The sequence below is a fragment of the Tribolium castaneum genome, chromosome 7 (genome assembly GCF_031307605.1).
Source record: "Tribolium castaneum strain GA2 chromosome 7, icTriCast1.1, whole genome shotgun sequence".
Lineage (NCBI taxonomy): Eukaryota > Metazoa > Arthropoda > Insecta > Coleoptera > Tenebrionidae > Tribolium > Tribolium castaneum.
Window position 1 is genome coordinate 7,356,607 of NC_087400.1, and position 22,297 is coordinate 7,378,903.

At 32.8% G+C, this 22,297-nt stretch overlaps 1 protein-coding gene across 10 annotated transcripts in view; it reads right to left on the bottom strand.

The window, feature by feature from the left end:
• The window catches only part of rols (rolling pebbles), a 141,217-nt gene that overhangs the window by 21,381 nt on the left and 97,539 nt on the right, over positions 1–22,297 (bottom strand). For 3 of the 10 annotated variants that reach the window (XM_064357786.1, XM_064357784.1, XM_064357785.1), the window contains exon 3: positions 11,473–11,581. The exons of 2 other annotated variants lie outside the window; for them this stretch is intronic. In XM_064357786.1, coding sequence (XP_064213856.1) covers positions 11,473–11,581 — 109 coding nt within the window. Of the gene's footprint in view, positions 1–4,949; positions 4,976–11,472; positions 11,582–12,637; positions 12,947–22,297 lie in introns of those variants that run through there. 5 more of the 10 variants (XM_015978288.2, XM_015978283.2, XM_015978282.2 and 2 more) reach the window with 5 other exon arrangements.

Sequence of the window (22,297 nt, forward strand, 5' to 3'; positions counted from 1 at the left end):
TTATGCCTCATTGTCAATTTGTGGTACTTTTTTTGGGCATCCCGTGACAAAGCTCCATTTCGTGCACTTCTTGCCCATTATCCAATTAAACCTCTCCGAAGAACCGAATCCGAAATCAATTTGTAATGTTTCGAGGCTACAAAGATGTATTAAATTGATATTCCACCAACGCGTTGTACCGACCCCACCAGGGCCGGATTATACTTGTAAGGGCCCAAAGGCAAATCTGACTTGGTGCCCCCCTTCTATACCTTTTTACTAATCTTTAATTTTAAATGATTATTTTTTTATTATGTAGTTTTTTAAACAAGGTAAACATATGTAGAGAACAGTAAATAACTTAATAATAATTAAAGAAAAAATCAGAAATAACGAATAAAAAAACAGAACATTTAAGTCTCCCTACCTACTCTACAATCGAATTTTACGACATTTCATACAAGAATATTCATTAATAACATCACGGAAATTACAATTCTTAACTGAAAAAAACTCCTTTCACACAAAACTAAATAAGTTTAAAATGCCCTTTTAAATTTTTAACAGTTTTTATTGTAATTGATAAATTTTGGTAAAGAACTGATACCATAGGGGCAGATTGTAGTTCCGGAGTTCCGTATATTTTTCTGTGCGCATTCTAATTTTTTTAAGATAAATGTAAAACTTTCAAGCAAATTATACGTAATTAAAAAAATAAGTTGGTATACCATTTTGTTCCTATACGTCTTCTGACATAAGAAGCTTCTTGAATTTAAATTTTTGAGCACATAATACCAACTTTATCACTATTCGTTGTTTATTGGTACAGTACCTACAATGTGAGTCTGTGAGTAGGTATGTTTTACAGTATCTTAAAAACTAATAATTACACAGTTCTCTATGCATGTAAATTGTTTCAGAATTTTTCTACATTTTCTTCTAACTAAATTAACTAAATGGTAAAAAATAATATTTCATGTAATTCCAAAATGAAGCGATGCTTAAATGTTGGTTAATAAAAAAAGTATGTTGAAAAAAGTGTCGCTTACCCCAATATTTAATTAATTAAACAAAAACAAAGAAATGAAAAAGCGTAATTTTAAGACTGGCAACGATTTTCTTAAGAATTTTTTGCTCAATACACTATCTAAATAAGCATCGATTTAGAATGATTGTAATAGAAATTACAAAATTCCAATTCGTGAATATTAATATTTTTAATTATGTAATTAATTTTAATGTAAAGGCATCTTAAAAAAATTCTAAGAAAGTCACATGCATAGAGAAAATTATTAAGTAAGTATTTAATAGCATTAATTGATTTCTGTGTGATTACTAGTTTTTGAAATATAATAAAAAATATTTTTAGAAGACGCACCTTGTATATTATGTAGAATTTTGAAACCAATTTCACTGTTTTCTCTGCCCAACTAGCTCACAAGCTCTTTAATATCCAAATTTTGATTTAGTGTTGATTTTAAATATGTTTCTATTAATTTGAACTCAAAAACGATCGTAGATGACCGATACACAACAGAATTTAATTCTTCATGTTTCGTTTAAAACTTATAGTATACCCAGTTTCCTTCAAAAATGCATTTCAAGTGATTTCATATCAAGAAAGTAAACAAGGCATGTTTAGGGTATTTGTACATATCTGTTATAATTATATAAATAGGTATCAGTAACTTAAAATTTTATTTATATCAAAACGTTGAAATCATTGAAATCTTACATTTTGCAAAATGTAAGACACCTTAACTTTTGAAATTTTTTTGTTTTATTTAAAGTTTTATTTAATTTTGTTATTTATTTTCAACTTGTGTTTGCTGCAGCCTAGATAGTCTAATGGGTAATCCGGCCCTGGAGCCCACAATATTTCTATTCGTGTTCTTGACAAGCGGAAAGTTGCTTTGTAAAATTCGTGTCGAAAATCAAGCGATGATAACAGCATTCTCGCATTCAACACCCACACCAGGCGAGAATCTCTCATTAATCGTCGTGCGGAAGTATCCGTTTTCGTCAAGCCTCGAAACAATAGCAAACGTGATGGCAATAAACTATTAACTTCTAACATTTAAGAGCTGCAGCAGTCAGCTTGGCGCTGCCGCGGCCCCAAGCCCCAGGAGGTGAGGCAGGTGACTGTGATGAACGAGCTGAGCTCGAGTGAACGGAGTATCGAGGTCAGGGTGCCCCACAATTCGCACTAATATAAATAAACAAATAGCATTTTTACCATTTCCTGGTGACCTGATGCATTTCTTGGTCCAGGCCACCAGACCATGACAATATAGCAAGTGCACGGGAAAAAATCACGCCCAATATTTATTACACCGTGAAGCTTGCTCTTATTTTATCTTTGAGCAAATAACAGATTTATTGGCCAATTTTGATAGTTTATAAGTTGAACCTTGGACGACCTTTCCCAGGGCGGTTCTACATCACATATTTTGATCCTCGTTTCGCCCAGATGATACAGATAAACAAAAACACGTGTGAAAAGGGATTAGGCTAGCTCGAGCGATTCGGGTCGAGCATTAATCTTGTAAACGTGAAATTTTTGATCGGTGCTTATTAACAAACCAATTAACCTTCTCTCAAGATTTGAGCTTAAAAACCTATTAGTATGTACGTAATTATTTAATAAACTAGTTTATTAATGAAGGCGATTTATAATAATCCATACTGTTTAAAGCACGATCGAGCGATAGCGAGTGATCACACGAGTTGATTGCAATGTATTTTCGTTAGTCCCAAAATCTTTTATTCTGCTGACAAAATTTGAAATTAACACCAAATTTAAACCAATTTCATTTTTTCGTCGCATCTAAATATGAATTAAATCATTAAAATTTGCTGTGAATTAAATGCACGTTAAACAGTGGAAATTCGGTAATAATAGTCATCTCTCAATTGTTTCTTCACCTTCTATAATGTTCCGCCGATTATTTTTTTGGCTTATTTTTGACAATAATTTTTGTAAAATAACGACGTTTCTGCACTTAATAAAACGCAAACAATAAAAAATACAGGGTGTTAAGGAATGGCTTAGTAATAGGTATAATAAGCGTTAAAGACCCTTACACCATTTTTCCAAAAATTGCGTACTTTCTCCAGAAATTTTTATTAACCCACCTGTTGAGAGCCACTGTGTGTCTTATGGTATTTATTAGCAGTTAATTTTTTCATTAAACAAAATGGAGATAGTGGCGCTTGGGCGTTTTGAAAATCTTTCAAAATTGTGGCTAGCATGTTCATTTGTGTGGGAGGTTCGAATCTCGGTTCTGGCAAAAAAAATTTTTGTATTTTTTTGTAAAATTTACTAACACAACACAAATTGAAATAAAAAATAACGTAGTGGACCAAGAAGTTGATCTACCTCTGCTGTTTTGTCAAAAATATTAAAATTTACGCTAATTTTTATAATTCTAGTTCAGCGGTTCTCAAAATTTGAGGCATAAATTTCAAATTTGGGAAAACTATGCATTTTTGATTTACAATTATTTTGCTTAATCGCTTTATCTTGCCATTCTCTATCTACCTTAAAATTTTGATAAACCATTCCCTAACACGCTGTATTGTTTTTGACTTTTAACCCAATTAGGTGACTTTTCAGCTCAGTTTATTTATTTAAGAAACCCAAAAATTAGCACCTTGAAAAATGTAGAAACAAGTCCTTTTTCGACCAAATTTTGTCATTTTTCAGCTTATTCTTGCAGAAATTTCGCTCCAAAACAAACAAAATTGAGTAAAACAGACAAAGTAACATGACCTTCATTTTATTTTTGTGATTTTGAAGTATTTTTTGGCCAGAAAATCGGAACAAGTTTATTAAAATAAGGTGAAATGCATATCAATTTGTTTGAAAAAAATTAGATAAAAAACCAAAAATCACAATTGTTCATTGTTTACATTGTTCAAAAGCAGAACATGATTTTCGACCAAATGCTGTAATTTTTTGGCATTTTTAACGTCAAACGAGCTAAGTCGAGAGAAACTAACAACAATTTTTATTTTTATGTGTGTTTTGACAAGTTCTTGTAAAATACATTTGTCTCGGCCTAATAAAGATAAAATAACATCAAATCCGATCTAATTCGGTCATTTTTCATTCAGTTTCCGTTGTATGTTTTTTTTTTAAACTTACTATTTACTTCAACAAAACTTGAAGTTGCCAAAAAAGTCAAAAATAAAATAATTTTGGATTTAAATCGGTCTCTAAAATTTTAGTTTCAATGAAATTTCGCTCAAAAACGAGAGAAACATATTAAATAAAGCTTGATTTTGCTAAATAAAGTTCCTATCTGTACTTTAACAGACCTGTTAGGGTGCAATTTAAAAACACTTGCTAACCTGAAAGAGATAGGTATACATTTTTAAGACTCAGAAGACCCATAAAGCTGCAACTAAACATCAAAATCAGAAATTTACTTACAAAGTGAAAAAGAGTATTAAAACGTCCATAAGGTGAACATCATTCAACGAAAAAAGCGTTACAACTGCTAAATTCCTGCTTCTATTTCAGGATTTTTGCTCAATTTTTCAGATGCTGGAGCTTCTCTGGGAACCAGTCCCTAATGAAGCATTATTTCCCGATAGAATTCTGTACGTGACGGCTTCTCTTCAGCTCGTACAGTTTATTGTAATTGAAATTTCTTGTTGAAAGTGATGAATACAAATTTCCCCACACGAATACTTCCCAACGTTTAGGTCACGACAAGACTATTTATTTCCCAACATTTTCAACGAAATAAAACTTGTTGCAAGCCATTAATTTTTATTATCATTTTGTCTGATACGCACGATCAATTTTCCGCCTCAAATAATTTAGCCAAATTATGAAAAAAGTTGATTTCCGTCGCGACTTAATTGGGTAATATTTTAATAGAGTTTTCAACTAACGACGACCCACGCGTCCGAATTAAAATAATTTATGGTGGTTTTGTAAATTGAATTTAGTTAAGACTCACCCATTAGAAACTATGAGTCCACGTACCTGCAACAAGAACAAGAAATTAATCGGAGATTTTCAAAATGCCATAAAGTTAAATGCTTGTCGAATGGACCAGTTGTTTTAAATTGTGGCCATAAAGCAACGGGGGTTTATGGGCGCCAGTTGATTACCATAGATTTCGAACGAGATTCTGCCTTAAATTGAGGGTAATTTATGAACTGCCAACGAATCGGAAACTTTTTGCTTCCACTTCTTGGAGCGCAATTAGAAATTTATAACATTACGGTACTACCGGTACCACTTTTTCGAACCGTACACATGTGAAGCAAGGTGTTAACAAAGCGCTTTCTGGTCTCAAAATAGCTAGCATTTCATCAAGCAATGAGGGTTTTATATTTAGAAGTTGAGTGCTGTTCTAAATATAGCTGATCGAGGATTTCGTGACATTATCAGCTGTCATAGCAATAAACGATGCTACTGTGTTAGAAGAGTCAAAGTCGCCCAAATAAGGCATATCCCATTTCCATTTGTCTCTTCAAGAGCCGCATCTTAAACATCGAAAGTCAGTAGTTGTATTAATGAGTCGATAGGCGAGGTAACTGTCTTGCCGGCTAACAGGTGTGAACGTGGGTAGTCCGTGGGAGACCGAGTGGGCTCCAGGAGTGGTTGTGGTACCTGGAGATGCCCCCAAGGTCAGTTAAAACACCCTCGAAGACAATTCGCTTGGAAACAATGCGAATTCTAGAAGTCTAGAACGCCAGATCCCACCTCCAGATAACCCTCCGTGAGGAATTAATTAAACCTTGTCCACATAGCAGTAAAAAATACTTATGGCCCGACCTATGACACTCCTGACTCGCTCGAAACGATTTCGAGGGAAGAGTTTCAAATAAATAATTGGAGTGTTAGAACGAGCCATCTGCTAGAAATACCATTAATTTCACATCACATATCATGCAACTGCTCACGAAGCGTGACAAAATGGCAAATGCCACAGTATTTGGTTTGATAATTAAGGCTTGCGTTGCAAAAATCCGAAGAGCAATTAACCCACCGGTCCCTCGATGGCTGTTTAAACGCAATTAAACTACATAAAAATCGCTGCAAACATTGCTAAAACGTGCCGTCCTGTTCAAAGTGACTTTTTGTTTGGGAAAAAATGAAACGACAAGGTGAAACCTTGGTAAATATTTGCCTACGGACCGAGTATTCTCCGATGTTATGACCGCGACACCAAACATATGCTCGTAATGAATGAACAAAAGCTGGACTAATAACGATCAAGTGGTAGAGCAGATAGACCGGTCTTGGTAAACTTGGATTGTATGGCCGTATATGTCCTGGACGGCGATAATAATATTCTGTAATTACTGCCTGACTGGATAATGACGCTACATCCGGCAAAAGACAGGGATTAGCGAGCTTTAGAGACAAAATGGTTTCTTCTACAACAATCCTTTTGTCAAGAACTATGTTCTTGAAGAGAAAACCAATTCTCCTTTCCTCATTCTTTTTCCTTTTGGTTCCGTCAACCAATGGGCTTGTCCCGCAAATCGTGGATTTTGTTAATTATCAGAGGAAAACAACACAATTTCTACGAAATCTATGCCCAAGAATGACTAAAAAATTAATTTTAGATCATCATGACGTTACAGGCCGAGAACCGCCCACTAGCTTTTTCATTGGTTCACTAACCTGACGTCACAAAATAACGCGCATCCTAGACGCAAGCGCAAATCAAAAGTTAGGTTATATTCATGTTCATATAACGTTTAACGTGTTTTTAGTACTGTGTGTACGCAATTATGTGATGACAATAAGCAAACACCTCATAAACATTTGAAAACCAAAAACGAAAGGGTACAAATTAAATGCACAGTAGAAATAATAAATACACAGTAAAAATAATAATTGCACATTAAAAATAGTAAATGCACAGTAAAAATAGTAAATGCACGGTAAAAATAGTAAATGCACAGTAAAAATAATAAATGCACAGTAAAAATAGTAGATGCACAGTAAAAATAGTCAATGCACAGTAAAAATAATAAATGTACAGTAAAAATAATAATTGCACAGTAAAAATAGTAAATGCACAGTAAAAATAGTAAATGCACAGTAAAATAATAAATGCACAGTAAAAATAGTAAATGCACAGTAAAAATAATAATTGCACAGTAAAAATAGTAAATGCACAGTAAAAATAATAATTGCACAGTAAAAATAGTAAATGTACAGTAAAAATAATAAATGCACAGTAAAATAATAAATGCATAGTAAAAATAATAAATGCACAGTAAAATAATAAATGCACAGTATAAATAATAAATGCACAGTAAATAATAGCATCTCAAAACTAGAGAATGTAGAATTCCACATTTTGAGTTTTGCGTTTTCGAGTTCAATCGTTCGAGGGGTATGTTTCTTTTTAGGTCGCTAGGGCGAAGCCCCAACCTGCAAGCTAGCTACTGAACGTTTACTATTTAAACTGTGCAGACTGAAACTAAATACTGTGCATATACGATTTTCTTACTGAGCAAATTTTAATAAAATACTGCGCGTGGTTTACTTGTCATTTAAATTTTTTACTGTGCAATAATGAATTAAATACTGATCATGCATTATTTTTACTGTGCTAAAAATTAATTAAATACTGATCATTTATTATTTTTACTGATCAAAATCTAATTTATTACTGATAACTTTATTACTTCCCAAAACGAAATACTCGAAATGGTAGTAGGCGTTAAAAGTGAATGCGCATGCGCGCTTTGAAATGGGAGTACCTCGGCCTACTGCGTCACGCGATCAAAAATTGCTTTTTTTGGCATTAATACTGAAAATCTATTAAAATAAAAAAATACGTGTAACCTACTTTTTTATGAATTTTCCAAAAATGCAGATAAAAAATTGCGGTACGGGCCCATTAATTGTCACGTCTCAACCGCTGAAAATTGGTTTTAAAGGCCAAGTACCAGTTCGCAGCTGTAATTTTTCAAGGTGCATCTACTCCATTCATCACGTGATTTTTTCCGTTTGCAAAACAAGCGACTGGTAATAAATACAACAAATAAGTCAGGGTTCAGTTCATGTTGCTCGCTCATGAATGAACAACGTTGGATATGAATTAAAAGTGACGTGGGCGATGTGAAAATTTCAGTTTTATTAGTGTTGACTCAAGTACTTAAACGGGATGCGGCTTGAATAGACGGCGTGTGTTTGCATTCTGATTAAAAATTAGTGTTTAGACAAAATGCAATGTTTTCGGTTTGGCTCGCTTGAGACACGTTTATTTGCATCCGAGATTGTATTTACTTTGACCGTTTCTACCACTACCACCACCTGTTGTCATCATTGAAATTTATTTCCTTTGAGTGTTTTCAGGCCCAACCGTCTAGACCACAAATAACATATGTGCAAAGCCTCTTATCCCCAGTTGCTTTATTTGTAAAGGACTAGAGGGTGTCAACACTCGCCGATCACATGTTTGGGCCTTTGTTTTGTTTATAAATTCCGGGCTTTTTGTCTGTGTAAACTTTTCCCAGTTAAACTATGCAAATAAACACCGACTTCCGTCATTTAACCCTTCTTGGTGGCCTTTGAATCGCGGTCAAGAAATATCGCTCGAATTAAAAATTTTGCACGGTTGTGGCCGCAATATGGGTCACTTTAAAGCTGGTTTTGTGCACATAAATATGGAAAATTTTAAAAGCCTTTGACTATTTGGCAATAAATTACTTCGTCACAACACGAATACCTCTTTTAGAATTTTGTCTCCAGTCGAGCAGCGCCCAAAAATCCGATAAATCATAAAACTGTGCTTGCTTCTTTTGAAACTGCTAAGCATGCAATTAATGTGCGCTTCATCTTCAATACATTAGCGTGATTCACAATTTCGGCTCGTAAATTAAATCTTTTGTGGGCAGGGATTCTTCAATAGTCCTTTATTCGCGATTTATGTTGCGTTTTTTGAAAAATGACTGGACTGTGTTGGGTCTACACTGTTTACTACGATAACCCGGTACACTACCAGAGATAAGATTAACAACAAATACTTGTTATCGGATATTGTTGAAGTAGAAACGTTGTGGAAATGTGAGCCGATTTCGCCGACAGGCGCCGATGCAACCTTATCAGGAAGAGAGATAAGCCGTCATAATCCTCTAACTCGAAAATCGTTTACAAGCAAACAAAACCATTCTCATGAAAATTCCAGTTGAACAACAATTAATTAGCAGACGAGGCAATAACCGATTTAACCTTCAATTTGCAAAATACAAAGCTGCAGAACCTTGAAACGATGACATTTAGGAGCAATCGCGCATAGCCAACTGTTCCAAGCGCAACAAAAGCAAATTTTTCGAAATTCCGACAGCACATCATTCAGCGTGCAAAACCCCATTAATAATTTAAAGTCACGAAGTGCCTAGGCGCGAGTGCATTAAAACAATAACATGGCCAAGGTTAAATTTACCATATTTCACATAATAAAACCGCTGATGTAATCCACAACAAGCCTTCGGCAATTTTTCCGCCTCCATTTGAAATTTTCTCCACGATTAATTAACGGTGGTTTCTGAAATTTATCTTCGGAAAACGTTCTAAATCAGTTTCAGGCACTGAAGCGGGGCCAGTGTTTGGACCAAAAATACTGATCCATTCATTAGTTCGTAGAAAAACACACTTGACCTGTGCCAACGGCAGAAGGTCAATAAATTCATTAAAATGTTCAACGCTCTGATAAGGTTGAAACTCTTATTTGTAGTTTTCAAGGATTGGAGTGACAGTGCGTTTAATCTTTATTAAAATATTTCGCTATGAGATATTAATATCCGTTTTGAGAAAATTATTTTGGTCAAAACCGCATCCCGCTATCGTCTTTTGTTATCGACTTATAAATAAAAGTTCAGATTTTAGCGAAATCTTAAAAAATTCATATCTTCCTTATTATTAAAGATACACATTTGAAACAAAAACAATATACAGGCACTTTTTTACAGACAATTTAATAACGCTATCAGTGATTTTTTTAATCATACGTTTAGCTATAATAACATAAAGTTGTATTTTTTTAAATGAGTATCATAGTTGGCTATGACATTTTCCAAAAACTTATTTTTTCCTGAACTAAAAACAATATAAATACAGTTTGATATTTTTATATACTTTTGAAAAAAAAAATATATTTAAAATATTTGAAAGTAGTTGCCCATGGAAAAATTGTTTCACATAAAAGGTGTGAATAATCTAGAAATTTTGTGAACGGTTATTAAAGTAAAAAATGTGAAATTATCAAAATAAGCTATGTCACAGTTATTTTCAATTGAACAAATATACTATCGTTGCAGATTTTAATTACCTAAAAAATGTGCATGAAATTGAAAACAAGGTGTCACTACCAGTTGTTAACACTTTTTTAGAATTTAGTGAAGTGCATTGGAGGTGACGTTGATAATGTTATGTATTTTTTTACCGCAGATGGGATTTAATTTTGGTGTTTGGATTGACATTTTTTTGTAAAATAAAATTTTATTGACAGGCACTCATACAGTTAATAAGATTTTTCTTTTTCCGACATTTCATGTTTAATTAGAAAATAGAATGACAATGTAAGCTTGCCATTTTAAATCTAAAAACAAATATTTTTTATTAATTGCAAAAATTTGATGTAATAATAATTTATTATGCTGTTTTTGAATTAATTAGTGTTTAAAAAATCATAAAATATAAATACTTGTTGGGTAATATAATTTTCATAGTTTTAATTGAAAATCCAAAATTTTTTCATGGCCTACTAAAAAGAAAAAGCGAAATGTTATATTTTATCTTAAATACTTAAAAATAATGTATCTCACAAATAGACATATTAAATCAGAAAAAAATAATGTTTTTGAAACTGTCATAGCTAGCTATGATTCCTATTTAAAAATGTTATTACAGCTAAACGCATGATTAAAACAAATTGCTGGTAGCATTATTAAATTCTCTGTAAAAAAGTGTAAAAATGTATATAAAAATATCAAACTGTATTTATATTGTTTTTAGAAAAAAATAAGTTTTTAGAAAATGTCATAGCCAACTATGATTCTCATTTAAAAAATACAATATTATGTTATTACAGCTAAACGAATGATTAAAAAAATCGCTGATAACGTTATTAAATTGTTGTCAAATAGTGCCTGTATAATGTTTTTGTTTCAAATGTGTATCTTTTATAATAAGGAATATATGAATTTTTTAAGATTTCGCTAAAATGTCAACTTTTGTTTATAAGTCTAAAACAAAAGACGATAGCGGGATGCAGTTTTGCCAAAAATTATTTTGTCAAAAAACGGACCCAAGAATGTGTCACTCGTTTTTGTCTAAACCTCTTAGTTTCATCACACTGTGCTTGCCATATAATTGAAAATATGATTATAAGAGTGAGATATCGGAGTTTTTAGATAGAGTTCTGGGAATCGAAAGTAGAATGATTGAGAGATAGTTTAGCCCTCACCAAATAGACCGGAAAATGCCAGCTTTCCAAAAATCGGACTCACCTAGAACGCTCAAGCTGAGACCGCTTCCCGGTCTAGTCTTATGCACTTGACTCGTCATGGCTAAAAGTCCTCCAGTTACATTGTAAGGGCACTGAACTGCACATGCACTCTGCGGAAGATTCCGGTAATTAATGACGGAAAGTGGCGCCGGATCGGCCCGATCTGAGTCCGCTTGAAGACTTGCATACTTGAATTTTCTCACACGCTTTTGCAAAAATACCAAAGTCGAGGTTATAATCACTGCTACTGGAGTCGTAAAGACTATTATTAGCCACAACAAGGCTATTGTAACGAGAACGTCCCTTTTTCCTTTTGTGTCCACAATTGAGAGGCTTCCGATCCTCTCAAGGGGACAAAGACTCCAAATATCATTTCTACAATTAATTCTCAAGAATGTTGTCTCGAGATCTCTAACAAGGTTTCAGAATCATTAAGCCATTATTTTAAGTAGCGTTTTACGAGACACATTCATTATAAATATTTGTCCTAACATGAATATTTATTATTAGATTTCGTGATTACGCTCCACCGAATTCATTAAAATTTTCAAGTATACAAGGCTTGACCAGAAGTGAAATCCTGGGCAAATTTCCCAAGTAACACCAGATTAGATAAGTTTGCAAAAAGGCACGCCTTAATAAATTCGTTACGTACACCCAACATGACAGGAAACAGATGTTATCCACCTGTTCGATTTTGACAAATTCATTTGCAAAAATTGCATATTCACATCGAAATTTTGAACTTGAGGCAACGTAATGAGAGGCTTTAGTCGGTAATTTGGAGAAAGTCGCCTCCAGGGACTACAATAAACAAAAATTTGTGAGTTAAGTGACGCCAAGGCTAATTTCAACGTCGAGTCAAATAATGGCTTGGGACGATTAGATCAACCTACTTTATCGAATTTGGGAAAGGCTTGATCAGGCCGACAAACTGTGTTCCAAGTGTTTGATTCGAGTGACTCGTGATCCGCTCGGAAGCTTTTGGGAGAAAACACTTTCCTCAAACATTAGCTGTGTATCTACCACATTTTTGTTAGCTGTTATCATGAATGAATGAGTTATGAGCATTCCCCTCCTCACTCGAGCCTATTTAAACAACTTGATTGTGTTCAAATATTGAGTTAATTAGTTATGAAAGGCAGTCCCCTCAAAGCTCGCATTACCTGTCATAATTTGCCTCAAATCCCACTCCTGCTAAAGCTCGCTCAGAACCGGTTAACTCCCTTACATGCTATCCTAATCCCAAAAATCACTCGGTTCTTGCTCTCAACACACAAAAGCTCCACTAAAGCACGAAACGCGTTCGGACCAAGCAGCTTTCCCACGTTTTTCGGCGAGAAAGCGCCACGAACAACCGAACGCCAGCATAACTGAACGAAAACTGAGCGTTCGTAGAACCGAGAGCCAGGCAAAGTCAATTGCGAGGCTTCGTCATAATACAGCGAGAGTTCAGCTTCATGTCTGGCCGCAGATTAGAGAATCTCTAGCTATTTCCTCTCAAAATCCGACTTTGGGAGAGCTTTCGGCTTTTAGGTGAGTCACTGACTGATGGTGTGAACCGCCTTTGAAGAGATGTTCTACAAGTGATTGGTTTTTAATGGTTCCGATTTGGGGCTTCGCAGGGCCGGATTTATTTTTTTTTATTACGTAGTTTTTTTAAACAAGGTAAACACATGTAGAGAACGGTAAATAACTTAATAAAATTAAAGAAAAAAATCAGAAATAACGAATAAAAAAAAACACTTATAATAAGTCTCCCTTCCTACTCTAAAATCGAATTTTACGACATTTGATACAAGAGTATTCATTAATAACATCACTGGAATTACAATTCTTAACTGAAAAAAACTCCTTTCACACAAAACTAAATAAATTTAAAATGCCCTTTTAAATTTTTAACGGTTTTTATTGTAATTGATACATTTTGGTAAAGAACTGATACCAGAGGGGCAGATTGTAGTTCCGGAGCTCCGTATATTTTTCTGTGTGCATTCTAAATTTTTTAAGATAAATGTAAAACTTTCAAGCAAATTATACGTAATTAAAAAAATAAGTTGGTGTACCATTTTGCTCCAATACGTCTTCTAACATAAGAGGCTTCTTGAATTTAAATTTTTGAGCACATAATACCACCTTTATCACTATTCGTTGTTTATAGGTACAGTACCTACAATGTGAGTCTGTGAGTAGGTATGTTTTACTGTATCTTAAGAAGTAATAATTACATAGTTCTTTATGCATGTAAATTGTTTCAGAATTTTTCTACATTTTCTTAATTCGATTAACCAAAAGGTAAAAAATTATATTTCATGTAATTCCAAAAAAGCGATGGTTAAATGTTGGTTTATGAAAAAAATATGTTAAAAAAGTGTCGCTAACCCCAACATTTAATTAATTAAACAAAAACAAAAAAATGAAAAAGCGTAATTTTAAGACTGGCAACGATTTTCTTAAGAATTTTTTGCTCAATACACTATCTAAATAAGCATCGATTTGGAATGACAGTAGAAATTATGAAATTCCAGTTCGAACATTAATATTTTTAATTATGTAATTAATTTTAATTGTGAAGGAATCATAAAAAAATTCTAAGAAAGTCACATGCATAGAGAAAATTATTAAGGAAGTATTTAAAAGCATTAATTGATTTCTGTGTGATTACTAGTTTTTGAAATATAACAAAAAATATTTTTAGGAGACTCACCTTGTATATTATATAGAATTTTGAAACCAGTTTCACTGTTTCCTCTGCCCAACTAGCTCACAAGCTATTTATTATCCAAATTTTGATTTAGTGTTGATTTTAAATATGTTTCTATTAATTTGAACTCAAAAACGATTGTAGACGACCGATACACAACAGAATTTAATTCGTCATGTTTCGTTTAAGACTTATAGTATACCTATTTTCCTTCAAAAATGCATTTAAAGTGATTTCATATCAAGAAAATAAACAAGGTATGTTTAGAGTATTTGTACATATCTGTTATAATTATATAAATACGTATCAGTAACTTGATATTTTATTTATATCAAACACGTTGAAATCATTGACAATGATTTTTACAATTGCAAAATGTATTTTTACATTTTACAATTTGCAAAATGTAAGACTTTTGAATTTAAAAAAATTTTATTTTTATTTTAAGTTGTTAATTTTTTTAACTTCCGTTTGCTGGCGCCCCTGGGCTGCAGTCTAATGGGTTATCCAGCCCTGGGCTTCGGGCTGATTCAGTTGTTGTTTAAATTGATTCAATCAAATTCCATAACCTTCCCGGTTTTAATTTTTAAACTTCTATGAAGATCGTGCGTTCTAATTAATTTTATCTATGATAAGAGGCAATAAATAACGAGATAAATCCTTGCCCTTATCACTCACTGTCCCAAATATGATTAAATTGGCAATAAAGCATGTTATTTTTCGTGTTTGGACAAGTTTAAAGGTTGCCAAACAGACGGATATTTAAAAAAAGCGGTGAGTCAAAATATGGGTCACTCCAACGTTGACAAAAAAGGAAGTTTAGTAAATATGAAAAATTTGCATACTTCCTACGCGTTTATGAGCACAAACCTACTCATTCACTCGAAAATCCCATTTCGCAACTTCATTAAGCACCATTTGAAAAAGTCATCAATGAGTGAAATTTTGCAAAACGTTGCGGAAAAGTCGTAAAATACTTTCAATATGTCACCACGTCACGTAACACCACGTAGGCTTAACATCTACATAAAGTCACGAGGCCTACGATTGAACTGTATTTAGCAATTTGAGTAAATCTGCGATCCCACACAAAAATTCGATTCGGGTTTCTGGGGGCTTGAAGCCCAGTTTCCGGGTCGAAATTTTGCAATGAGTCAACGTCTGGTCATCCTTGGTGCCGGAAACTCCTCCTGGTCTCCCGACTAGGTCGTGGCGAATTGCGGAGCCCACTTGGTAATGAGATTATTTAACGCCCAGTTATGTGTTTCATTCACAAAGTGGGGACGTAGGTGTAAGGAACGGGTTCTGATGCAAATGAACGCGAAAGGGAAGTCATCTGCCCACGACAGCTCTAACACTCGCTTATTTACACATATGTTGCACCATTGAATAAATATCACATCACTCGGCTCAATGGTCTGACGAACGCTTAATGCTCGCAGGTTTTATTCAGAAGCTTGAATTAACCGAGATCGGGATTTGTGTCAGGAGCTTGACTGGATTTATGCCCCTTTTTGTCCAATCGCTAAACACTTCAAAATTATTACAATTCGTTATCAAGCAAGTAATTGTTATGGCAGGCAATAATTACAGCAATTAGGCCGATAAAACTGAAACTGTTTACAAATACTGGACGCTATAACCTCTTTGATGGTGTCTAGTTTTGCGAAATCGTTTTAGAAGAAATAATCGAGGTCACAAGAGCGCTAAATGTGCAACAATTCCCAGGGTTTAAGGTCATTAACATGACAATTAACTGTAATTATTGTATTTTTTGAGTCATTTTTACTACTCTAATAAAAAGCCAAGAGATAATCTAGTCGCGTCTGAGACAGGAAATACAATTGTGGCTAAAAATAGACCATACGGTCACAAGCCTCAAATTTGTCACGAAACTTAGAGGAAAGTGTAACGAAATACTAATGACAAGGGTTATTCTGGAAAATTGGGCGCGAGCTCAGGTAGCTGGTCTTTTATTCAAAGGACAATGCTCTATTCGATTAATTATCCTTTGCTTTTTTTTGATGCTTTTACAGGTTGTCTTTGAGTTTTTTTTTTGAGTTAAATCCATAAGTAATTGGAAGTTACCCTCCAATGTAATTAGTTTTGTTCCTAAAATTGTCTAATTTTAAAATAAAAGGTTTGCTTTTTCTTGTTTTTTATTTTTATCTGATTTGACCAGATTTAATTTAAAGACGGAAAAAACAAGGTTTGACATTTTTAACAATTTAAACCAATAACATATTCTGGTAGGAAGAATTAGAACTATTGACTACTATTCAAAAGAAAAAACCAAGAAAATGATTTTTCTTCTTCTTCATCTTCCACTTTTTCTTCTTTTTCTATTTCTTTTTCGTCGTCTTCTTCTTTTTCATCTTCTTTATCTTCTTCTTCTTCTTCTTTTTCTTCTTTTTCTTCTTCTTCTTCTTATTATTATTATTATTATTATTATTACAATCCTCTTTTTATACTTCTCCGAGGCTTCTTGAATTTAAATTTTTGAGCAACTAATACCAACCTTATCACTATTGATTGTTCATAGGTACAGTACCTACAATGTGAGTCTGTGAGTAGGTATGTTTTACTGTATCTTAAGAAGTAATAATTACACAGTTCTCTATGCATGTAAATTGTTTCAAAATTTTTCTACATTTTCTTCTAACTAAATTAACTAAATGCTAAAAGATAATATTTCATGTAATTCTAAAAGAAGCAATGCTTAAATGTTGGTTTATGAAAAAAGTATGTTAAAAAAAGTGTCGCTAACTCCAACATTTCATAAATTAAACAAAAACAAAAAAATGAAGAAGCATAATTTTAAGACTGGCAACGATTTTCTTAAGAATTTTGTGCTCAATACACTAGCTAAATAAGCATCGATTTAGAATGACAGTAGAAAATAAAATTCCAATTCGTGAATATTAATATTTTTAATGTTGTAATTAATTTTAATTGTGAAGGAATCATAAAAAAATTCTAAGAAAGTCACATGCACAGAGAAAATTATTAAGTAAGTATTTAATAGCATTAATTGATTTTTGTATGATCACTAGTTTTTGAAATATAGTAAAAAATATTTTTAGGAGACTCACCTTGTATAGGTTACCCTCTAATATAATTAATTTTATTTCTAAAGTTGTCTAATCTTAAAATAAAAGGTTTGCTTTTTCTTGTTTTTCATTTTTATCTGATTTGACCAGATTTAATTTAAAGACGGAAAAAACAAGGATTGACATTTTTAACAATTTAAACTAATAACATAATCTGGTAGGAAGAATTAGAACTACTGACTACTATTCAAAAGAAAAAACGAAGAAAACTATTTCTTTTTCTTCTTCTTCTTCTTTTTCTTTTTCTTCTTCTTCGTCTTTTTCTTCATTTTCTTTTTCTTCTTCTTCTTATTATTATTATTATTAGTATTATTAATATTATTATTATTACAATCATCTTTTTGTTACTTATGCTTTACTTGTCGTAACCTAAGCCCTTTTGAACTGATCTATTGGTTGGCTTAAGTTGGACAACCTTTTCAAATGTAGATACCTATTTATTAAACATTTTTTGTTCACTGAATACTGGTACTATTACTATCTTCAAAACCATCTTATCTTCGAAGAGAAACTATTATATATCTATTGATTTAACTTTTTTACTTAGGTACTATCTTCTTTTTCTTTATCTTGCATTTTTTAATTTTTTGTTTATTACATTATATTTCTTCCTCTTATTATTAAGCATATTATAATTATATATATTTCTATTTTTTTATATCTTGTTTTCAATTATGTTTTGTAATATTATGTTTACAAAACTGGAACTACAAGCTGCAATAGAAAAAAAGAAACGTTGAAATAAAGATCTGTATTTCTCAGAATCTGTAGCTTATTTATTCCTTGTTTTTTTCAAAATTCTCCCAAATCTCGCTTTTTAGCCTTAATCCGGGTGATGTCACCTCAGTACCGTTCCTTGCCAGGCATTACAATATGCAAAATATTGATAATTACCAGCCCCCTGCTGTGTTCCACGCAACGCACCTATGATGGAAATAAATTTTTCACAAAGCGGCTGTAGGAGTGAGTTTCACAACGTTCGCCTGTCTAGACCACGAAGTATCTTAGGTATCTCATAATTATTTGAAGACAGGGCAAGTTCGTATAAATCCCGCCTACCTGTACGGAAACCCACTTTATTTTTTTTATACCTGGAATGTTTTTCGTTGTCGTTGAAGTAGCTAAAGTGTTCGGCTTGAAGTAATTTCGATGTTTCAAGTACGAGTTTGCAATCAACGTCGATCAAATCGGGACGATACAACGGAGGTAATTAGATACCTACCGACCGCTTTTAATAAGCTTGTTGGGAACGCGGCGGGAATCCGATCGAATATTGAAAATTGATAGCCAGGTTAAAAGTGCCCCAGTGGCTCGCCGGCAAAGCAAATAAGGCAATATTTGGCGACAAATGGAAGAATAACAATAATACAAAATATGAAACAAAAGGCAAAAATATTTAGAAAAGAAAGATAGAAATAATGATCTGTATAACTGTAAACAAGGTTCTGAACATTTATTAAAAACAACTTGAAAAACAATATTTTAAAAAATACGAGCTCAGGAAAGTAAAAATTATTTCTATTTAAAAAAAGTTAGAAATGTTTGTTTACTTGATAAGACATATTATTGTAAAGAACAGTAAACTTGAACTTTGTTGCTGTAACAGGATATGAACTGATTAATCCGTATATTTTACAAATCCATTTTACAAATTTACTGATTACTAAGCTGAGAAATTTCAGCAGCAACTGCAATGACAATTTTTTTGACTTTAGAATGAATGGCTTTATTTTGTTTTATTGTGCATATTATAGCTGGTTTGCTTTAATTTAAAATTGTGTGTTGACTTCATAAAACATATTGTACAGCAAAATTGAACTGTTGCTGCCGCAGGGAAATGATCGATCTACTTAGTGCATAAATAAAACTTTAGCAGGAACTAGGAATAATGGCCAATTTAATGTTTTCAGAATTAAAAGCTTCTACATTGTATGAAACAGAAGATTAGAACTTTTTTGCTGTAGCATTAAATCATCTTATTAGTTGTTCCAAATTTCCTGACCGTAAAGCTTCAGCAGGAACTGTAATAATGTCAAATTTTTGCATTCAGATTTAAAAGCTCTCTTTGATTTTAATTCGCGGATTTTTAGCTGCTCTAATCTGTTAGAGTAGACTTTTTTATCCATTTTCTAGACTTCCTGCGAAACTTCAGCAGGAACTGAAATCGTAACAGATTCTTGAGTTCAGAATTAGAAGCTGGACTTCCTTTCATTTTTCAGATTTGTTCTGCAGATTCTATTAGGCAGAGTTTTAAACTGTCACAAAATTGGTAGCAGGAATGACACAAGTACAGCAGGAATGGAACAAAATGGAAAACTGACAAATAAATAGCAGGAATTTTTTACAAGCACAACAGCACCAAATTTCCTGCTATTTATTTGTCAGTTTTCCATTTTGTTCCATTCCTGCTGTACTTGTGTCATTCCTGCTACCAATTTTTACAAGCACAACAGCACCAAATTTGCTGCTATTTATTTGTCAGTTTTCCATTTTGTTCCATTCCTGCTGTACTTGTGTAATTCCTGCTACCAATTTGGTGACAGTTTGAAACTCTGCCTAATAGAATCTGCAGAACAAATCTGAAGCTTGTAAAAATCGAACCAAAAACCAAAACTAGCAGCTAGGAACGTGAAAATGTTAACTGTGAGGTTTGTCGTAAAACTTTACGGTCGGAGGCGACCTCTTGCTCTTTGAATTTTTGCTGATAATTTTATTCTCAGCTAATATTTTTTCCTAAGTAAATTAATACCTCTCATTTCGCCCCACGCGTGCGTGTACTTTATTTCCACAATTTATCACCTCGAAGAAAGTCTCGTGAATTGCATCGTGGGCTGAAATTGCGTAACTAGATTTATTCCGAATCGATTGTGCACTCGTTAAATTGATTTATTAATTAATGGCATATGTATTGGTTTTACGGCTTTCATTCATACCGCTTGCATGAAAGAAAATCGTCGTCGGTGTCGCTCTAATTTTCATTTATATACGGAAAGGTTGTTAAACTCGTTGTTTTATCAGAATATTTATCAACACCTGCAGAAATCACAAATGCACACGCAATTATCAGGTGAATTTATTAGTACGTGATTTTTTTCTCGTTCGCTCACACTTTGCGACAATAAATTTGCATTAATTTGCCCAGAAATTTCCGATTGTGTAACCGCGAAAATGATACAATCAGTGTTTGTCGTGTCATCGAATCGTAAAAAACACTCATTCATTGTCGAGTTAATTAGTGTTCAAAACAGAGCCGGTAGCGCTTGGAAAAGAGAAAATGACATTAATCTCCATTTACAGGTACCTAAATTAGATTGGTCTAATCGCATTATTATCACCGGTGAGGTTACTCGACCATTTTTAGGCATGACTGAGAGAAATCTCTAGCCTAAAATAGAGGAAAAATTATGTATCTGGCCTAAGCTATCGATTAGATTTCTGGAGATAGTTATGCAAGATCGGATGTCAGCTATTACTTTCAAGGAAGAGGTTAATTACGACCCGGAGTACCGTAAGAAATTTTGTAAAACATTCTCGAAATCTTCACGTCCTAAACAGGAAATTCGTCTTTAACAAAAATGACATTAATAACAATTTTATTGATTTGTTCTAAAATCCTGCATCCGTTCTCGCTGCAGGAATCCGAGAAATGGCGATTTTTCGCCACAATGGGTTGGGTGGTCACATTTTATGCGAGAAAGTCCACAAATTGGAATTACGCAATACACAGGGCCGGATTATAGTTGTAGGAGCCCCTGGGCGAATCTGACTTGGTGCCCCCCTTCTACACCTTTTTACTAATCTTTAATTTTAAATGCTTTATTATTTTTTTAAGCAAGGTAAACACATGTATAGAACAGTAAATAACTTAATAAAATTAAAGATAAAATCAGAAATAACGAATAAAAAACAGAACACATAAGTCTCCCCAGCTACTCTAAAATCGAATTTTAGACATTTCATACAATAATATTTATTAATAACATCACTGTAATTACAATTCTTAACTGAAAAAAAACTCCTTTTACACAAAACTAAATAATTTTAAAATGCCCTTTTAAATTTTTAACGGTTTTTATTGTAATTGATAAATTTTGGTAAAGAACTGATACTAGAGAGCCAGGTTGAAGTTCTGGAGCTCCGTATATTTTTCTGTGCGCATTCTAAATTTTTTAGGATAAATGTAAAACTTTCAAGCAAATTATACGTAATTAAAAAAATAAGTTGGTATACCATTTTGTTCCTATACGTCTTCTAACATAAGAGGCTTCTTGAATTTAAATTTTTGAGCACCTAATACCAACTTAATCACTATTGATTGTTTGTAGTACAGTACCTACTATGTGGGTCTGTGAGTAGGTATGTTTTACAGTATCTTAAAAACTAATAATTACACAGTTCTCTATGCATGTAAATTGTTTTAGAATTTTTCTACATTTTCATCTAATTCAATTAACCGAAAGGTAAAAAATTATATTTCATGTAATTCTAAAAAGAAGCGATGCTTAAATGTTGGATTATGAAAAAAGTATGTTAAAAAAGTGTCGCTAACCCCAACATTTAATTAATTAAACAAACACAAAAAAATTAAAAAGCGTAATTTTAAGACTGGCAACGATTTTCTTAAGAATTTTTTGCTCAATACACTATCTAAATAAGCATCGATTTAGAATGACAGTAGAAATTACAAAATTCCAGTTCGCATATTAATTTTTTAATTATGTAATTAATTTTAATTGTGAGGAATCATAAAAAAATTCTAAGAAAGTCACATGTATAGAGAAAATTATTAAGTAAGTATGTAATAGCATTATTTGATTTCTGTGTGATTACTAGTTTTTGAAATATAGTAAAAAATATTTTTAAAAGACTCACCTTGTATATTATATAGAATTTTGAAGCCAGTTTCACTGTTTTCTCTGCCCAACTAGCTCACAAGCTCTTTATTATCCAAATTTCGATTTAGTGTTGATTTTAAATATGTTTCTATTAATTTGAACTTAAAAACGATCGTA